At 44.2% G+C, this 21,286-nt stretch overlaps 1 protein-coding gene across 2 annotated transcripts in view; it reads left to right on the plus strand.

Moving 5' to 3' along the window:
• nlgn4xa (neuroligin 4 X-linked a) overlaps positions 1-20,220 on the plus strand; it is a 70,304-nt gene extending 50,084 nt beyond the window's left edge. For both annotated transcript variants that reach the window (XM_080024474.1, XM_080024475.1), the window contains 3 exons: positions 4,146-4,331; positions 12,282-13,071; positions 19,259-20,220. In XM_080024474.1, the coding sequence (XP_079880600.1) occupies positions 4,146-4,331; positions 12,282-13,071; positions 19,259-20,198 (1,916 nt within the window). In that variant the 3' untranslated portion in view covers positions 20,199-20,220. The remainder of the gene's footprint in view (positions 1-4,145; positions 4,332-12,281; positions 13,072-19,258) is intronic.
• The last annotated feature ends 1,066 nt before the right edge of the window (positions 20,221-21,286 follow it).

Below are 21,286 nucleotides of genomic sequence, written 5' to 3' on the forward strand. Positions count from 1 at the left end.
AAGGAGTGACACCACAATTGCATGTGACCCCTACACTGATTGTGTGGCCCCCCTAGCGTTTGTGACCCTAAACAACCGCACAGAGTGCTTATGCTACGGCCAGCCCTGCTGGAATGGACTGCAAAGAGTTTCAAAGTCTCTCATTCATTAAAGTCACTCATTCCCCTGGATTTCTTTTTGTTATGGATATCTAATTTGCTGGAATATTTCATCTTTGTTAATATTGTCTGTGAATTGTGGTTCTGAGCCATGCGACTGATCTGCAATGTTTGTTATTTTATATCTACAATTTGTTTTCATTTCTCTCTCTGTACCTGATAAAATACGAAATAAAATAAATATTAACATTATTACTGCAAGAATACGCAGTAATAATGTTACTAGCAAACGCTCTAATGACGAAAACTCACCGAGTCTTGTGGCAGTGGTTGTCTGTGAACATGTTGTCCTCAAAGCTATAGTGCATGGCACCTTACCAGGGCACTGTTTGTCCAGGACCTCACTGTACCTTTGTGTGTTATTTTTGCGGTTAATGCAGACAGCTGCCATTGCCTTAGAGCGCTGGTGTTGGCGTTAAATTGGGTTGCATACGGCTGTGCTCGGCGTGGCATTTCAGACGGCTGTTGGTATTTCAACCGCAAACTTGTGGAAGGAAAGAATTTTCAATATTTCAGTTGGATTAAATAAACACAGCCCTGGCCTTGGAGGTGTGACACTGAGGCGTGAGTCATCGATAAGGTGCCACGGTAAAGATAAAAACATGTCATGTCCTGTTTTAACTGTACTTAACACTCAAAGGCACACACATACACACACACATACACACACACACACACACACACACACACACACACACACACACATATACACACACACACACACACACACAGAGTAAACCCTGAGTAAACTATGAAACCGACAAATCAACAGAACTGTTATTACGAGCACATTTTTTCGAAGTGGGCTTAAAAATAGATAAAGTGCATTGAGATGTGGGGCCTCAGGTCCATGCCACTCAAAAAAAGACAAAAAAAAAAAAAAAACTTGGCTCTGCTGGCTGCCTTTGTGTGGAGTGACCTACATTAAGCTGCCCAGCCCGTGCAGAGGATGCATTAATACAGATCTCAGGCTGGGAGGGCAGGGGCTTGAGGGGGCTGGATTAATGCATCCCCGGCAGTGGGAGCGTTGTGCCCATGATGAAGGTCTGGAGAAAGGGTCCTGAGGGGACACCACAGTGCTCAAGAACAATGCAACACAAAACCTTAATGGGATTTTTTTTTTTTTTCTTTTCTTTTTTTGTCTCTGAACCATTTGGGTGCTTGCATTTCAATAAATGCCGAAGAGATCTCTAGAATAGTAGAAGTAGTTGAAGACTTAAAACACTATCTTGTTAACAAGTGGGGTTTTCAAGTGGAATTATCTGTATTGGGTGGATTAGCACTACCAATTCAGGAATTCCATTCAAAACTGCAACATTTTTTTTTTTTTTTTTTCCAACATTCAGGTTCAACCGCCTGCTCTAAGGCAGTCGCTTTCTTTTGTGGAAAGTTTGCGTCCTTCTGATCGATTCGGATATTTTTTCACCCCAGGGTGCTATTCTTTTCGCAAATGTTATCCATATCGACTGTTTGCTGACCACAACTAGTGATGTCGCTAGCGACGCTCACTTTTTGCCCTAAAACTGGCAAAAAAAAGTTTCTTAATGAAAGCCAAATATGGGATTCACTTTCAAACTAAAAAATCTCATGGACTACCACTTTAACAGGGGTGTTTTTGTGTCAGCTTGGATTATCATGTGTGTGGAAATGTTTTGATATGGTATCAGTGGCCGATGCTTTAAATGAGTGAATGAGTAGAGAACCCGTGAGTTATTTGGCCATGACTGCATCCCTCAATTTTTCATTACCCGCTCTTTGATATACAACAGGGGTGGAAAAGCCCTCTCATTTCCACATGGAAAGTCTAAAATCCAGGCAATATTTCACTACAGCTCTCCAGTTTCTTTGGTGTATCAAAATGTTATATGACGCAGGGCAATTTTTTTTTATATATATAATCAGTGTTCTGGACATAGTGCTGCTTACATCTCTGAGCAACATGAAAACAATGCATCGGTTCTTGTTCTCACACACTCGTATCTGCAGGTTGTACGAAAACACTCCCTTCATTCTCGCCGGTCTACGTATTGCAAATCTCATTTACACAGGACATTTATACGAGTCAACGCGATGTTTGCGATTTGAATTGAAACAGCCTGTGAAGGGACAGAAGGTCTCAGAAAAAAAATGACAGGTATTCCTCCAACTTCTTAACATGTAGACTGAAATGCTGAGATTGGAATGACATGGCGCCCTAAGTTTGAAGGTGCTGTTAGTGGGTCTGAGTTGGGTTGCCATGTGAAATGACCGCTCACAGCAGAATGGCCTGGTAGAGAGGCAGGCCCGGCGCCACGTGGGGGCAAGAGAGGGGGCGGGAATTTTTTTCTAGAATCGATCTTGTGATGGCATATCAGTGCCAAAATCAGGGAGATCCACATGCGAGGCTGTACAGTAGAGGAGCCGCGACTGCAAACTCAAACAGGTGGGCAGCCATAGAAGAATATCTCTACTCGCACAAGCAATATTGTAGCGCTCTGAACAATGGACAGACGAAGCAAACTTTCATTACATATATACATTACAGATACATTTTTTTCCTCAGAGTAGATTCATTTCACGATAATTATTGTCTTGAATGTTTGTTTAAATTATAATTAACCTAATTTGTTAACTTATACACATAATACAGAGAGGCACATGGCTAAATTATTTTGCGGAATGACGTCATCGGACCTTCCCCTCACTTTGCGCTTGCTTGCTGCCTGTCACCGTTCACATGGTGAACTGGAGATCTCTTCCACACGCAAGTTACGTGAACAGCCGCGCACAATTGTGCTTCCCATACCGTGTTACGCCTGGCAACTTTACCCCCGCCCGGACAGCCCTGTAGTCTATAAACAGATTTGCCCCCTTGCCATTTTTAACCGCCCCCTCAGTCACTTCATCGCCGAGCCTGTAGGGAGGGAGAGGGAGAGACGGGGCTCGTTGGCGTTGGGGCTCGAAGAGAAGCCGCCAGGGGGCTTGTAATCCCCCCCAACGTCCCCCTCCACGCCCCCGGCCCACCATGACAAACTGGCTCAGCTTTTGATCAAAGGGATCCGTCCATCCATCCATCCATCCCTCCCTCCCCCACCCCCCATCCAATTTGTCCTCCCTGCTGACTCTGCTTCCGTTCTCTCCTCTCATCGGGGGAGGGGAAGGCAGGGGGCCAGGAGAAGACAGGGGGGGGTTGGCATCCCTGGGTGTCACCGGTGCCAGGCTCCTAGGCCCTGGCAGTTAGGGTGGTGGGGGTGGGGGCGCTGGGAGCGAGGCGCTGGGAGTGGTGGAGGACAAGCTACTCCCCAGCGGCAGTATTTAGGAAGCCACTCATTGGGTTAAGGCACATTGCTAATTTGTCGACAACTTTCAAGATTTCGAACGCCCTGCCAAGAGGGTTGGGAGGGTGGGGCCAGAGGAACGGTTTTGGTTTCAGTTTCCCAGGGTCATTAAAGGGACAGTTACAACCATATATTTCCCGTATTGAGGCCTTGAGAGAATAGATTGAGACTGAAGAGGCGTTCCAGCTCCCTCGGAAACTGGGAATTACGACCCTCCGAGTGGAATGTTTCCCCGCATTGGAAGCACAAGACGCCGAGTTCACATGAACGCAGCGCGGTTTCAAAAGTTTCAAAGCTTTATTTGTCAACGCTTAACAGTACAGCAAGTGTCATGTTAGCGCTAAAATGCTAACATGCAAAACAAGTAAAAGTGATGACAAGCGAAAGTGCACTCAAATGAAGTTTTATAGGAAATATACAAATCTCAAACATTTGGAAAAGCAGAGAGAACATGTACGACATTTGGAGTAAAGTGAGCAAAGTGAACCAAAGTTAAGGTAAACATAGTTGTACGCTTATAGCGTATCCTAATTTATGTCTTAGGTTTATGGGGGTGGAATCGGTTCATTGTCAGTGTCATGTCATTTTAGGCTTTTTCTCCCCTGTAGAAGTGACTCACTCTTTCTTTCTTTCCCTCTCTCTCTCTCTCTCTCTGTGGCGGCGGATCCAGGCTTCCTCAGTACGGGAGACCAGGCGGCCAAAGGGAACTACGGTCTGCTGGACCAGATCCAGGCTCTCAGGTGGATCAAGGAGAACATCCAGGCCTTCAAAGGCGACCCCAAGAGAGTTACCATATTCGGCTCGGGCGCCGGGGCTTCCTGCGTCAGCCTGCTCACCCTCTCGCACTACTCTGAAGGTACGTACCAGATGTGTACCTGCGACCAGGCACGCGGCCACATGAAGAAAAATGGGGTTGAAAGGGTAGGATCGGTCTTCTTCAACGCTCTGTAACTAAATAATTCATCTCGAATTCCGGCAGTCCTCTTCTAAAAGGGAAGCCCTTCCGAATTTGCAGCGGTCACCAGAAGATTCTACGCAGGTTACTTAAGCTCAAGGTTTCAAGTCTGCCCCGTTTCCGGAGAGTCGCGGAGGCATCATACTGAGGAGAAACTCCAGCGCGAGTGGCAAGATGCTTGCAGATGACGATTTTGTATTTCCGCACTGGCCGGTCTATACGGCCTTGGCGATTGGAAACCTCTGCAGAAAGTTTGTCTAAGTATGTTGGGTGTCCAGACAGGATGTTTTAGCTCGTCTTCCCACGGGCTATGGGAAGATTTTAATTCATAAGCGCTGGCTGTTATCACTCCTTTGGTAGCAATTATGGAAGAACGAGTTCAATTCCTCCATGGTAAAGGGCATCGCAGCTGCCTATGCTGGACACGACAAAGAGACTGACCGTGAGGAAACATTACGGTTGTATTTGGATTTCCGGAAACCTTTGTTTCTTATTCAACATGGAGATATGGAAATATTCCAATAAACCATGTATCTTCAAAACAGCGGGTGAGATTTTAAGTTAGCTATTCAAATTCATTATTTCATTAGACTTCAACACAGTACAGTCACTCCACAAATAATATAAGTTGGCTCCTGGAGAAAATAAAATAAAAGAACAAAGAAAAACAACCCTCTGCTTCCCCCATCCTCCAATCCCACTTGGTGGAGTCCAAAACTGCCAACGCCTGGTATGGGAGTGTGAGGCGTTGAGGTGCGCTTGTTCATGAGAGTACTGTCTCAGCCAGTAAATGGACCATGATTAGCAAATAAAGAAACTATAAAAATATATTATATATTGGACAAGATCTATTTTTATACCTAAACAAAAACCCTGAATAAAGAAAATATCAACTGAATTGGATATATAGAGATTCATGAATAAATAATGAAAAAGATAATTATCATAAACTTAAGCACAAGGCGCAGTCCAACAGGGGTAACAGGTTTAGCCGGTAGCATAGGCTGAATGAAGTCATCACATGGTACATTCTTGCATGTTTCTATGTTCATATTTACGGACATATTCATATAGAAAAGTAATTATAAGAATAGAGAATGTCACGATGAGTTGTATTTGGGATGATCAAAAACGCATCATGATTTACACTTTATGTATGCAATATCTAATTTGACTCCAAATAAAAATGGATTTCGTAAAATATAATCTCCCATTTGACAAGACTGTTTAAAAAAAGAGAGGCGCGTTTTTAATCCTTTACTGAAGGCGAGTGGTCGCCCCATTTGACTGTAATGGCACGATTCCTAGCCTCTCGATATCAGCGCCATCAGTTTAGAAAGTGTTCCGTGAGACTATAGTTCAGGTTAGACAACATTTTAATGAGTCCCGGGCTGACAAAATAGAGCCTTTAATCTCATTTCTCATCAGTCGTGATCCACATAAACAAGCCATTTGCACAGCAATTAGTTTTGTGTTGTTACTGAATTATATTATCGGGCACTTTGGTTGCATTTAAAGGTCAAAATAAAGCAAAGTAAACACTTCTCATCAGTATTCAGAGACAAGAGATGTGGAGAGATACTTTATTCATCCCCGGAGGGATGCTGTGTTTCAGCAGCTCACATCAAAAGCAATAAACAATAATAATTGAAAAAAAAGTCATTAGATTTGAAATAGAAAACAAAATAAATAAAGAATAGAAAATATGAAAAAAATAGGAACAAAAATGGCAATATGCAATAAAACTGAAAATGTACAATAGATAAATAATACAAGAATATGATACATAATGAGAAAAACAGTCACTAATATTAAAGCAATAGCAAAAAAAACAACTAATAGCAATATATGGACAAGTTTGAAAATATGCAATAAACCTAATAATAAACAAAAAAATATAATCTACAAAATGACCGCAAAAATGTTGGTCATATACAATAACTGATGAAACAGTGAACCAGAAAGATAAGCATAAATATCGGCGGAAAATGGTCATGTACAATTAACCTAATGACAAAACATTAAATATAAGCCTAAATTTATTTTTGAACCGTAAACAAAATGGCAACAAACCAAAATAATTGAAAGAGAGCTAACATCTCCTTATTAATAAATTCACATTATGGAAGTTGTCTAATTTGTGCGTTGTTTTTTTAGAAGTTAAAAACAAAAATAAATCTAAAAGTAAACAATATACAAGGAAAATAACTCAGAAATAAACTACCGGTACTCCTCACTTAACGACCAAGTTTCGTGCCTAGGACCAGGTTGTTAAGCAAATTGGTCGATAAGCAAAGACCCGTGTTATTTCACCGTAAGGGGGCGTGGCGATTGCCAACGCTAGTGAATACTCACAGAGTGCGGGAATGAGAGTGAGACTGAGAACAATGTGGTCCTTTTCAAAGTCGCTCAGATCCTTACGCTTGCCCATTTTTCCTGCTTCCAACACATCAACTTCAAGAACTGACTGTTTACTTGCTGTCCAATACATCCCACCCCTTGACAGGTGCCATTGGAACAAGATGATCAAAGTTATTCACTTCACCTGTCAGTAGTTTTAATGTTGTGTGGTTGATCTGTGTATATATATATATATATCACAGTATACAGTGTGTGTGTATATATATATATATATATATATATATATATATATATATATATATATATATATATATATATATATATATATATATACAGGGAGGGGATGCTGAGTGCTCCCTCTCAGTACACGGATGCGACGCTGGGATAAACGACGGCCGACAGCTCTTCCCCACTCGCTGCCACATCTCTGCTGCTCAGCCTTTCACCTTTATTCCGTTTCATGGGATGACATGTGGCATCGCATTTCATCACTACATGTGGTGGGATAACAACCCGAGTGCGAGTCCTGGCCTGCTCAAGTGTAAATAAATAAATAATTACAATTCTGCCTCAGTCACTAGATATTAGTGTGACCATCCACAAGGGAAAAGAGGTGGGCGAAATGGGGGCAGATAGCGGGGCCATCGTAATGCATTTACATTAAGGGCTTTTTTTATTTCCCATCAGAGGAAATGGGCTCTGTGGATCTCTGAAGCAGAAGATAATTTCACAACAAAATCAAAGGTTGGTTTTGTATTTTCACCATGAAAATACAAAACCATCAGCAGACGATGTCTGGCAACTGAATAACAAATGTGTCACTTTGTTATTTATATACATTTTTTTTTTTTTCAAGTTCTTTGCCCTGGGATCCAATCTTCTGGTATAAGTTGAAGGCTTGGACCTTAGAAAGGTCCAAGCCATAAATTGACATTTTCTTTATTCTTATCTTATCTTTGTTGACATTATACCCCCATCTATGATCTTTTCCATCACTAACACATAGTTATTAAGATGCACTTCTGGGATCGGAATTGTGCGGTACATTTTTTGGATATATTTTTTTTAAAGGAATATCCGACACATATTTCAACACTGTAAGGGGTTTGCTACCCAGGTTCTTACAAGGACACGAGACACAGAGGTAGAGGTAAAAAACCAGTACCCTGTCTCCCGTGAAAACTGTCTGTCGCGCCCCTCTATAATACAGCTGCCCCTGCTGTTCCTGGACCTGGAGCAAATTCTCACGTGATAGGTGGCCCAGCGTGTGGAGTTTTTCTCAAGGTCCAGAACGTCAAAACATTCTTACTGGTGCTAGGCCCTTCCTCCCAGTATTCCTTAATAAGGTCCAGCACCCCCCGGGGTCTTCTATCAAAAAGGAGTTCAAAGGGATAAAATTCCATGGAGGCCTTCGGAACCTCCCGTACATCAAACAACAGAGGGTCCAACCATTTGTCCCAATTACAGCTATCATCGTGCACAAACTTACGAAACATGTTCTTCAGCGTCTTATTGAGCCACTCCACCAGGCCGTCTATCTGGGAGTGGTACACGCTGTTCCAGATTGACGCCCAATAGCTCATAAAGTTCCCGAAGTGTGCCTGACATAAAGGATGTGCCTTGGTCGGTCAGGATTTCCTTTGGAATCCCGACCCGGGAGATGACCTGGGACAACGCTTGTGCAGCACTTATTGCAGAAATATTGAGTAACGGCACTGCTTCGGGGTATCGGGTTGCGTAGTCCACCAGGATTAACACAAAGTCACGTGCACTGTGGTCTAATGGCCCGATGAGATCCATGTCCAGTCTTTCAAAGGGGATCTCCACCAAGGGGAGGGGCCTCAACGGTGCTTTTGACGTGGCCGGCAGATTAACCAGCTGACACTCTGGACAGTCTGCACACCACTTTCGAGCGTCAGCCCAGATGCCCGGCCAATAAAAGCGTCCCATTATCCATTATCCATTGGGTTGCTGTTTGCCGCCTGGGAAAGCATTTCCCGGTGGCTTTTGGGTACTAACAACTGGGTGAGCTCCTCTCCTAACTGGGTGTCGCGGCTCACCCGAATAACCTGTCCCTAATCATTGAAAAGAAGGGGTGCGCAAGCGCAGCACCTGGGCGCAATGCCACCCCATCAATCCTCTCTACCCGTTCAAACGATGCGCAGAGTGTCATCTCAAGACTGTTCAAGGGGAAAGTCCCCTTCAGGAAAGCACACAGCAGAGGGTGTGACAGGCGGGAACTAACCACGGCCTGCACCAAATGGTATTTCCCCCTGTGACGAATTTGCAGCCGCTCCATCGGATACATGTGAATGTCCCCATGCAAACACTGAATCTCCACCCGTGTTGCTACCACCAAAGCCCGGGATCAAACAAGGCCTTGCAGGACCATGGTCTGCAGGTAGCAGGAGTCCAGCAAAGCCCAGTGTCTACCCTACCCTACCCCATCCTCTTGTAACCTTACCCGGTACGTAGCAGACCCCTTCCTCACCGGGGCTGGGGCACGGCATGCTGGCAACCCGGACAACCTGTCCGACCTCCATCAAAGGGCAATCCATGTGGCAGTGGTCGAGCAGGCCCCAGCCCCAGCACCCCTGCCCGAGCGTCTGAGCCATCTGGGGGCCCATCTCCATGCCAGGCTGGGAGGAGGGTGGGGAGAAAAAAGGTTTGATGAGGGAAAGGGGCAGGGCGTCCCGCGGCCCGGGAAGGGGTTAGTTCACCGCCCTTCTCCGGGCTGCCGGAACGGTCGACTACCCCGGGAGCAGTCGAAGGGCAGTTTCTTCACTGGACCATCCACCCACCACTGCCGACAGTTCAAACTTGGCGAGGAAGACTTCTGCGTCATCCTCAGCTGCCATCCGGGGAGAGAGCCTCCGGACGCCGCTCGCCGCGGGCTGGTAGCCGTCCCGTAGCAGTTCCTGCAGTGCTTTGCGATCTGTCTCCTGCATTCGTGCTATTGCCTGGAGCGTCTGGGTCTGCTGTTGCAGGAGCATCGACTGCGCCTCCTGCATCTGGAACATTGGCTGACCAAAAAGACACAGAACGTTAAGTATGGGTTCCAACTGGGACTCCTCCGGTTCCCTGCCGTACTCTCCTCACTGCAAGACAAACAGACATATAAGAATCCTTTCAAGCTGCTGTGGTCTGCTGATAGGCCAGTTAGTCCAATTGGTGACAGGTGGCACTGAGGCGGGGAACGTCAGTCTACCACTCTGACTTCCCCTCGCCTCCCGGAGCCCGCTCGACCACGGCCACGAGTCTGCCACAGAGACCTTATCAGTCGTTTTAAAGCTTCACTGTCAGATGAAAACCTCAAAGCTCTTAATTTTGTTATTTTCCAATATCTTTCATTTTAGTGTACCTATAGCTATTCAACAGAAAGTGTTCAAAACAAGAGAAATGGTTCATTTACAACTTCTGGTTTTCAAAAATTGGTGTTCAGGATTAAACTAAAATGTGTGTGCTGCCAAGCAAAAAGGTTCACACTAAATTTGACATGTTGTCCTTTTATCTCAGAAGTGAAACCTTTTTGCTGGAAACTCGTCTGCTTTCCAGAGTTAGGAGATTTTCTGGAAGATATGTATCTCCCCGCGACGTGTAGCTTTGCCTGCAGTAGATGTAAACTCACTGTGTAGTATCATCTACCCGCGTTCTCCATGCATCAGCAAGCAGGCAGGCGTCATAAATAAAACACTGAGATACTTACATGCTCAGTATTTAATTCATCATCTGAGTCACGGTTTAACTGATATTCCTCATCCAACCAACAGCGGGAGAAGCAAGAGGGGGCTTTGCTGCTAACTAGGCCTTGTGGGAGACTGCTGTACGCTAGAAACATACGTTTCAAGTCGTCCTGGTTGAGTCACCCCTGTGTGTTTGCTAGAGTATAAATAGAAAGCTCTGAATAAAAGAAAAAAAAAATAATACAAACACACTGGCATTCCTGGTGCAATGTGACCTATTTGCTTAGTAGGGTTCTTGCAGCCCAAACTACCAATTTTTCTCAAATTTTCCAAAAGCACAAAATATATACTCATATATACCCTCCCTTTGCTCTCAAAACAGCCTCAATTATTCTTGGCATGGATTCCACTAGATGTTGAAAACATTCTCTTTATGTTCTGGTCCATGTTGACATGATTGCATCACGCAATTCCTGCAGATTTGTCAACTGCACATTCATGCTGCGAATCTCCCGTTCTATCACATCCCAAAGGTGTTCTATTGGATTCAGATCCAGTGTCTGGGAAGGCTACTAAAGAACATTGAACTCATTGTTATGTTCATGGTGTATTATCATATTATCATGGAAGTAGCCATTAGAAGATGGGTAAATTGTGGCCATTAAGAGATGTACATTGTCAGCAAGAATACGCAAATAGGTTGTGGCATGTCCATGGATTAATGTTGTTGGTGCCAAATTCTGACCCTACCATCTGTGTGCCTCAGCAGAAATTGAGATTCATCAAACCAGGCTACGTTTTTCCAGGCTTCTACTGTCCAGTTTTGGTGAGCCTGTGCCCACTGCAGCCTCAGCTTTCTGTTCTTGGCTGACAGAAGTGCGACTCGATTGGGTCTTCTGCTGTTGTAGTGCATCTGCCTCAGTGTTCGACGCATTCTGAGATGTTTTTCTGCCTACCACAATTGTACAGAGTGGTTACCGTAGCCTTTCTGTCATGTCAAACCAGTCTGGCCATTCTCCGCTGACCTACCCCATCATCAAGGCGTTTCCACCCGCAGAACTGCCGCTGACTGGATGTTTTCATGTTTTTCACACTATTCTTAGTAAACGTTAGAAACTTTTGTGCGTGAAAATCCCAGGAGATCAGTAGTTACAGAAATACTCAAACCAGCCCTTCTGGCACCAACAATCATGCCCATTCGAAAACACTGAGGTCACATTTTTACCCATTCTGATGGTTGATGTGAACATTAACTGAAGCTGCTGACCCGTATCTGCATGATTTTATGCATTCCACTGCTGCCACATAATTGGCTGATTAGATAATTGCATGAATATTTATGTGTAGAGGTGTTCCTATCCTATTAAAGTCCAGAGTGAGTGTATGTTATCCATTTCCTACTTTTGTCCATTAGAGAGAAGGGAAGATGTGATGTTTATACTTAGTTATGTATAGGTTGTCTATGTACAGTATATGTATATGTTATATGTGTATATGTGTGATTATATATAGTAGGAATAACTGGGCTGCTTTTTACTGTCCTTTGTGGGTTATATAAACATTCCTCCCTAATATTCTCCAAAAGATCAAGAGTATACCCACCGTTGCCATGGCATTGTAATGTTGACTACTGTGTTGAAAAGACAAATAAATATATAAGTAAAAATCACAGAGGCTTAATTTGGACCTATTTCAATGCTTTTAGCCAAAGTACATGTTTGTTTCTTGTCACCTAAAGTGAAGCATAAATACCTCGCCAGGGGTTTCTGTGTGAGTTGTGCATCACTAATGCAACCTCCCTTCTCAGATTTGTTCCAGAAAGCCATCATCCAGAGCGGCACGGCGCTGTCCAGCTGGGCGGTCAACTACCAGCCTGCCAAGTACACGCGCGCCCTGGCCGAAAAGGTGGGCTGCAACATGCTGGACACCATCGACCTGGTGGAGTGCCTGCAGAACAAAAACTACAAGGAGCTGATCGAGCAGTACATCACACCTGCCAAGTACCACATCGCCTTTGGGCCGGTCATCGACGGCGATGTCATCCCGGACGACCCACAGATCCTCATGGAACAGGGCGAGTTCCTCAACTATGACATCATGCTGGGTGTTAACCAGGGCGAGGGCTTCAAGTTTGTGGACGGCATCGTGGACAGCGAGGACGGCGTGTCGGCCAACGACTTCGACTTTGCCGTCTCGGACTTCGTGGACCACCTGTACGGCTACCCAGAGGGCAAGGACACCCTGCGCGAGACCATCAAGTTCATGTACACGGACTGGGCCGACAAGGAGAACCCAGAGACGCGGCGCAAGACCCTGGTGGCGCTCTTCACTGACCACCAGTGGGTGGCTCCGGCGGTGGCCACGGCCGACCTGCATGCCCAGTACGGCTCACCCACCTACTTCTACGCCTTCTACCATCACTGCCAGAGTGACATGAAGCCCAGCTGGGCCGACTCTGCACACGGCGACGAGGTGCCTTACGTCTTTGGGATCCCCATGATCGGCCCCACGGACCTTTTCAACTGCAACTTCTCCAAGAACGATGTGATGCTGAGTGCGGTCGTCATGACGTACTGGACTAACTTTGCTAAAACAGGGTACGTTGGCCTTTTTTGAACAAGCTTATTCATTTTATTTTACAATAAACATGCTCTTGAGGAACCGTTCTTATGTCAGATGCTCAAAGTGATTCTTTGTTTTAGATTGCCTGAAAATGTATTTCTTGACTAACACAATTGCATTGGGGTGAGCCAAGACATTGGGATGCTGACAGACATTTTATTAGAATCAGAGCGAATTGGAAATAGCACAGCAGGACCCAAAAACAAAATAAATCCCAATAACTTTGGTTCCACAGAGGATCTGAAAGTACCTGGATGTGTTGGAAATGTATTTAGCTTTGGTCAAACGTCAAATTTACACTATGGAGCGTAGCCATGATCCTCAAAGCCACATACATTTAAGGAGGCAATAGATTAGATATGAAGAGAAACCTGCTCTTCTCCGCTGTCTTGATACTAAATATAAAGTGTCACGTATCACGGTTCTGCGTTGTGGGATATGAGCCGGAAAAATGTCGAACTCAGCCACTCACAACAACAGGATCGGGGGGGGCGGCTGGCGAACTGTTGATTAAGCCACGAATAGTTTGCTCTTGTTTTCAACATAACATTTTCCTAGAAATAAATCTGTTCAACCCGAGGTATTCCGCCGCCTCTATTCTTTGTCAGCAGTCGCCACCAACTCCGATTGTCATCCTAGTTTTTTCTATCCCAAAATGTTATGGCTTGATATTCCAAGCCATCCTTAATGATTCTCCCAAATTAGCAACATTATAAATAATTGAAAGTTAGGGTTGGGCGATATGTCAATATCTTCCTGCCACTGTCAGCCCAACAACTAGCAATTGCCGATATATTTGCATGTTTTGTGAAACATTCTTACTTATCGGACAAAAAGCTGCCAAAACTTATGCTGGTCTGAAGCGTCAACACAATCCAAAAGTTAAACATGGGTTTCAAGCCGATTGGATCTGTCCAAGAATCTCTCCTCTGATAGGTCAACTGTAGTGGATAGTAATCCAGCTTCTGATTGGCTGAGTGTGACATCACTCATTGTGACACAAAGCAACGTGGTTTTCCAAAAGCGAGGACTATCCAATAAAATAAACAGCACATGTAATTTCACCAGGTAAAAAATGACAGAGAAGCGATGCATATCATTGTCGGCTGCGACACACTAGTTTTTAAAGTCAGGTTTAATGATTTGCCAAGTTGAATTCTCGATGAGACAGACCATTAAATTAGCAACATAAAATGACAAAAACTGCACAACCCCTGACTGGCAGGTCCGGGTTTGGGGTTCTGGCTGCCTTCTAGTCATCTTGGGGAAGGCTGCCTTTCCTTTAAGCCTTCCCGTTCCCAGCGGGCCTCAGATAAAGCTGTGGCTGAGAGCAAATTCATCAATGAGAGCCTCTCTCCCTCCGTTTGGAGAACGCCCCTGTCATGAATCACGGCAGATTGATGTTTTCACATCTTTCCCTGATTTCTATACCAGCATGAGTGGGCCGGATAGGGATACATGTGTATAAAATGACACCACCCCCTAGTATTCCTTAATGTGCTGTGTGAGTGTGTGTGTATGGCCATATGCACACGTCTCCTTTGTCGCTGCCATATTTTATTGACTGAGCGGATTGTGCAGCGCTTAATTGTACATTTACCAAGGACACAATGACCACAAAACAGTCTATAAAAGAACGACTGTTCGTATGTGTGCGCATTGGTGTGTTGCTGCATGTGCTTTTTCTCCTTTTTTTGAAGACATCAGGCAGTACTTCATTCCTGCCGGTGCAGTGAGGCAGCACTGAAACGCATTACGGCTCGTCTGAGACGTAGGAAAACATCCTCTTGAGAAGCCGTCCTCTTGAGAACGGCTGTTTATTCCCTGTGCGAGTGCGCTTCTCTTTTCATAAATCTGTAAGACCGAGACTGCTTGGAAAGACAGAGAGAGAGAGAGGGGGGAAAACAAGGTAGAAGTAGCGCCTGCGCATGTCAAAGTCTGTACTGTTTGAAAGTGCCAGATTATGTGGCAGATTGCGCGCTTTATGGAGGCATACGCAGGCAGAGCATGGGTGTAGCCGTCCAATAAGCATGGCATCATCTCTTGCAGGGGGAGTTTGGTAGCACCAGAGTGGACATATTGTTCTGGCATATGTTAGTGCTGAGACGTCAAGCCGTGAGTGGAGCTCCACCGCATGTTACCGCGCTTGTGCGACGTGCAACATACTGTATGCAACAATGTGCAACAATGCGCTACCCTTTTAAAGGCAACTTCACGAGTTAGAGACCACACCACAACAGATTGATTGATTGAGTTAGAATTTTACTGAAGATATGATGCAAAATACCAAGTATTATGACATACGAGATGAGGATTATGATGATGACTATGATGATGATGAGGATGATGATGATGAGGATGATGGTGGATGAGATAGAGATGGTAAAGCTATGATTTTGGTGAATTGGGGCTTTTGAGATGATGGATGGCGAGCTTGATGAAGGATGGAACACCAGGAGCCTGAACTCTGGGATGGGAATAGGAGTCTTCAGGGCGTCAGGCCTCATCTGGGTCTTCAGATCCCCCCCTCCCTTCCTAAGGGAAGGAGAAAAAGAGAGGTGGAGACTGGGAAGGCGGTTGGTTGCGAAAGCCAAAACAACCTAATGATGGGTGGATCTGACAGGTATATGTATGTAGATGTTGATTGGTAGTAGGTGTGGTTTCCATCCCCTGAACCACAATTTGTGTAAACAAAACAAAGGAATGACTCCTATGCAGGAGTGAATCCAGACTCCTGATTAATTTCAAAGATGTGTTCGCTCTGAACGGCTCGTCCATGAGTCTTGCATCACTGATGTGCATGGATGTGCACCCCTGGAAGTACATGTGCTCAGTATAGGAGATCCCTGTAGTCTCCTGAGATCTGTTGCCCACAGTGCAATCTGAATGCACATATGAGCTTGATGTATACATACACGCAAAATCATTTGCGGCCGTTGGCCCCCTTCGAAGGCACTGGGTGACGAGATGAGTTGTCTCTTTGGTATTTCCATTGGAGACGCCTTCCCTCTCTCACACACACACACACACACACACACGCACACACACACACACACCCACACACGCCTCCCTGGATATGCAACAAATCAGAGCTAAGTGAATCTAATGGACACTTTGTGTTACGCATCATGGCCTTTTAAGATTTTAAACGAAAAGCCCAGTTTGAAGATTCCAGAAAAAAAACGGACTGGTTTTTGAAAGTCGGGCGATAAGGTAATGGCCGTTGATTTTGAATGTTAACTCTGTTTCAGGTTTCCAGGAGAGCAGAAAGATAATATCTTTGTGCCGTTTGAGTAGTCTTCAAATTGTGTGGTCAGTCCTTACACAAGTTGCTCTGATAGAAAGCAGAAACTGAGCTCCGGCAGTTGGTTCTGGAAATATTTTCCTCCATTGGAGACTTTTTTTTCCACTGGCATCTTCAAAAAAATCACACAACACAGAATCCCACCGTCTCTTGCTTTATGAAACTATTCCATCGGGTGATGCAATCTTTAACCACAGATAACTCGGGTATTTGGAACCTACAGTATGTAACCATGGCGATGTCTCTGGAATTTGATTGTGTCAAGCAAAATCAATCCAGTGGCGAACAAAAGGAAAAATATAATCAAAACAATATAAAAAAACAAATTTTTAGGCTTGAATTTTGAAATTGAAATACTACATTTTGAGTTTTCAACACATTTGCATTCAATTCAGAATTTTTGTAGATTTTCGCTGATACTGCAGGTTTTAGACAGGCACAGCTGTTTGTGTTTGATTATGTCGTTGGGTGCTGTTAGCATTTTAGAATGTTTGCGTCACCTTTGAAATTGTGCTTCCAAGTGGGCATCGTGTGTGCGGAAAGGATCTCCCGTTCACCATGCGAACAGTAGTGTACAGTGGTAGTACACAGTAGAACAGAAGTAGCAGTCATGTGTCGGTTCTATGAACCGGCTTCTTTGAACGATGGGAGAGGCCTCCCGTCTGAGAGCCCATTTCTTTTTTTTTTTCTTTCCTGTAACGTATTTGTTAAATACAACCTAGAAACATCTCCCTTTGGTAATAACATTAAGAGTCAAGTATACTGAGACTTTTGTAGGTTGCGCTGCCCCCCCCCCCACCACCACCACTTTGGAGCCCAAATTTAAATTGCGGAAAAATAAATGCATGACTAATAACAAGGATTATAATAATAGCAGAATGGAACAGAGCAGAAATATTTCTTGTTTCATATTATATCATACAAATTAAATTGAAAAATGTGTCTGAATAGAGTCACGTAATTATTTATTAACCATACTATTTCATTAGTAGTGTATTTTTTTTCCTATCAAACTAGGGTAGTTATTCTTTAACCATCAATATCACGAAAAATGTAAAAAATGTTGTGAAACATTGTTTAATGCATTCTGGAAATTATGGGAACTTAAACCTCCTAGTATCATTATCGATATCGATGATTCTGCCCTGGGATTACTTAAAATCGGACTGAAACCAAATTCTGCGGTATCGACCACCCCTACTTATTTGATCACTTCACTCACAACACATACAGCATTATTTCAGCGCAAGAGAACATTTGTTTGCTACAATTACAATTGTGCTTTTAATGTTGAAATGTTGCCTTAGGTATTTACCATGCAGATGATGTAAGCCTAAAACAACATTGTTTTTCCAGAATTACACTATTGTAATTGTGCTTGTGGATATACCATTCTGCAGTGTTTCCCAACCTTTTTTCTCCCAATAAAAATGGCTGAAACATGCCATAACTGTGCTCATTTTAAGGACCTATTTGCAGATAGTGATGCAAGACTCGCAAACGATTCGTTCATAGCGAACAGATCTTTTAAATGCCTCGGGAGTCACTCGTCAGTCAGTCGAGCGAGTTAAACTTCAACTCACAAACTGAAAAGAACTGTTGAGGACTAAATAAGTCCAAGGCAAAAACAGAGGCATTTGTCACAATTCTTATAAAATGTTACTGCCTTGCTCTAATCCTACTATTACAAATGTATGTAATTTTGACAGAAATGAGGTGTAGCTTGTGGAGCTAGTTCTGTCAGACAACTTGGCGGTGCGTCACACTTGCACATAATTATGGCAGTTGTCTGTTAGAATTGTATTATTCTTGGGAGAATTCCATTCACAACTAAGAGTCAACTGACTCTGTTCTGACTGTCGCTTGCCGTGTGTTACACCAACTGAATCAAAGGAACGGACTTGGAAAATCAAACTCTCTTTTTAATGAGTGACTTGTGAAGAATTGAATCTTACAAAAAAAATGATACATCCCAACTAATTCTCTTTTCCGAAACAGAGCTGGTAACCTGACTGTGACGGCATTAGCACAGCCTTGCGGTTGTTATCCTGTAACACAAGAGCAAATTTCCATTATTCTTTTGTGTGTTATTTGACGGCATTTCACGGCACACCTGCCGAGCCGTACAGTAGTTGAAAACCACACCACTATAGTGTACTAAATACTATTAGGTTATGTCTTTAAGTGTATAAATGCGTTGATGCGTCGTACCAATGATAATGAAAATACATTGATAGCTATAGTTGTAGCATTTGTAGCCATACATTTATAGTCATTCCGGGTATACAATTACTCTGGTCAGATAATACCTAAACCGTAGCATAGTGGATAAAAAACACCAGTCTATCATCATGGTTAACTCATGTAAATCTATTAAAGTGGATTTTTATTGAAGATATTTTTTATCTAATAGTTAATAAATGATTGCAGAGCATAAGTGAGCATATTTTTTAAACATGAAGATTGTTTAATTGAACTCAAGTCAGTATCGGGTCCCCTGGCTGAAAAGTTTGTTGCTAAATGCAGTGGATTTGGATTAAGATTGTTTAAAATTGCTCCAGGCCTCCAGGACTTTGTGATTTGAAATATTCCCTGTTCCCTCCACTATGGTAGACGGTGATACTGGGTACTATATTGTAATTCAGGGTTTTTAAGGTGTCAAAATTGCACAAGCCAATTGTGTGCTGTATTGTTCACATATTCCCTGAGATCAAACTTTTCATTTGCAATATCTTGTTCTCCTCTCTCAGTCATGAATTGATTCTTTTTTACTTGAAAGTTTTTGTTTGGTTTACTGTATTTATCCGTAGATGAATTTTGACAAGAGCTTCTTCTCTTTTATTATCTTCCATGCTTAGAGACCCGAATCAGCCGGTCCCACAGGACACAAAGTTCATCCACACCAAGCCCAACCGCTTTGAGGAAGTGGCCTGGACGAAGTACAACCCCAAGGATCAGCTGTACCTGCACATCGGCCTAAAGCCACGTGTCCGAGACCACTACCGTGCCACCAAGGTGGCCTTCTGGCTGGAGCTGGTTCCTCACCTGCACAACATCAATGAGCTGTTCCAGTACGTCTCCACCACCACCAAGATCCCCCCGCAGGACACCACGCCCTACCCCTACACCAAGCGCTTCCCCGGGAAGAACAACTGGCCCTCCACAACCCGCCACCCAGGGGTGCCGCCCGCCAACACCAAGCAGACCACCGACCAGCGCAAGAGCGGTGACCTGACGGACGAGTCGGCTGTGGTCATCGAGACCAAGCGCGACTACTCCACCGAGCTGAGCGTCACCATCGCCGTGGGCGCCTCACTCCTCTTTCTCAACATCCTGGCCTTCGCCGCACTGTATTACAAGAAGGACAAGCGGCGACATGATTCCAACCGGCGCGTGCCCACGCCACAGCGCAACTCCACGCCGGGCGGCGTCAGCGGCTGCGGGGGCGTGGGGGTGCTCCCCACCGCTTCGGCCGGCACCAACGACGTGGCGCACCTGCAGAGCGATGAGCTGATGACGCTGCAGATGAAGCAGCAACAGCTGGAGCACGAGCACCACCACGAGTGCGGCGAGGTGCTGCAGCAGGCACACGATGCGCTGCGCCTGGCCTGCCCGCCTGACTACACGCTCACCCTGCGCCGCTCGCCCGACGACATCCCCCTGATGACGCCCAGTACCATCACCATGATCCCCAACTCCCTGGCAGCCATGCAGCCCCTGCACAACTTCAACACCTTCAGTGGCGGCGGCCAGAACAGTACCAACCTGCCCCACGGCCACTCCACCACCAGGGTATAGCTCCCAGGCTCCCAAGGTTTTTATAAAGCCCTCTCTGGGGGCACGGCCAGGGGGCGCAAGAACAAAGTTTTACACGGATAATAGGTGTGTGACTGACTCCGTGACGACTCTCAGTAAATGAGATTTTTTATTTTGCTACAATGCCTTCTCAAGAAAGTATATCTAAATCTTAAATATGGACTTTTACTGCTAAAAAAAAATAAATCCAAGTGAATGTTCCTATAGTAATAACAGTATTGGAGCTGAACGAAAAGGGTTTAGGAGAGTTTTACCAAAAGAATAGGCAACCCGGGGGATATGCGACGATGAACTTAGAACAAGTGGACATTGGGACCGTTTCGACAAGAAAAGTCTTTTCTGAGGCATTTTATGCCATAAATTATCACAATGGTGGAACAGTGGCAGAAATTTGCTCAACAGAAACAATCGAACATCACTAACTAAAGTGATACACCATCCCTTCATGAATCCTCCATATTTGATGTATACAGCTGACTTGGGCACAGAATTTCAAACAAACCCCCAGCCTGAAATGTATTTATGAAAACTTTATAAAAAAAAAAAATGAACATAGATTAAAAAAAAAGTATATTGCTGTGAGTGGAAATTGAACAAAAAAAAAGAAGATATTAAAACAAGCTTTTATGGTTGTTTTTATTTTTTGGTTTATTTTTTTTTAGCTTGTGCTTTCTGTTGACATGCGTGTAAATACCATAAATCAACCATTCTTCATTTTTTTTGCGATTTTAAAGGGCCAAAATGCGAGCGCAATCCCAGCCAATGACGGTTCACATTTTGCGTCTCTATAGCAACCATTCCATTGCTCTTTCCTCCGCTCCTTTGTTTCCGTTTCCAGAGACATCTGCACGTCCCACAAAGAGCTTTATACCCGCTCCATTGTCCACCATTTTGTTCTAGCTGGATCCACCACCTGTTACCTACCTCCATCTTGTTACGCTTTTAATAGTTTAATTTGTCGGCTTTTTATGTCTCGCAATCTCAACGCTGCCTGAGCTTACAATGTGACCAGCAATGTATGATTTAGAAACAAAATAAAAATAAAAAGGCAGTGAATTTTTTGGTATTAA

The sequence above is a fragment of the Zeus faber genome, assembly GCF_960531495.2.
Source record: "Zeus faber genome assembly, chromosome: 2".
NCBI lineage: Eukaryota > Metazoa > Chordata > Actinopteri > Zeiformes > Zeidae > Zeus > Zeus faber.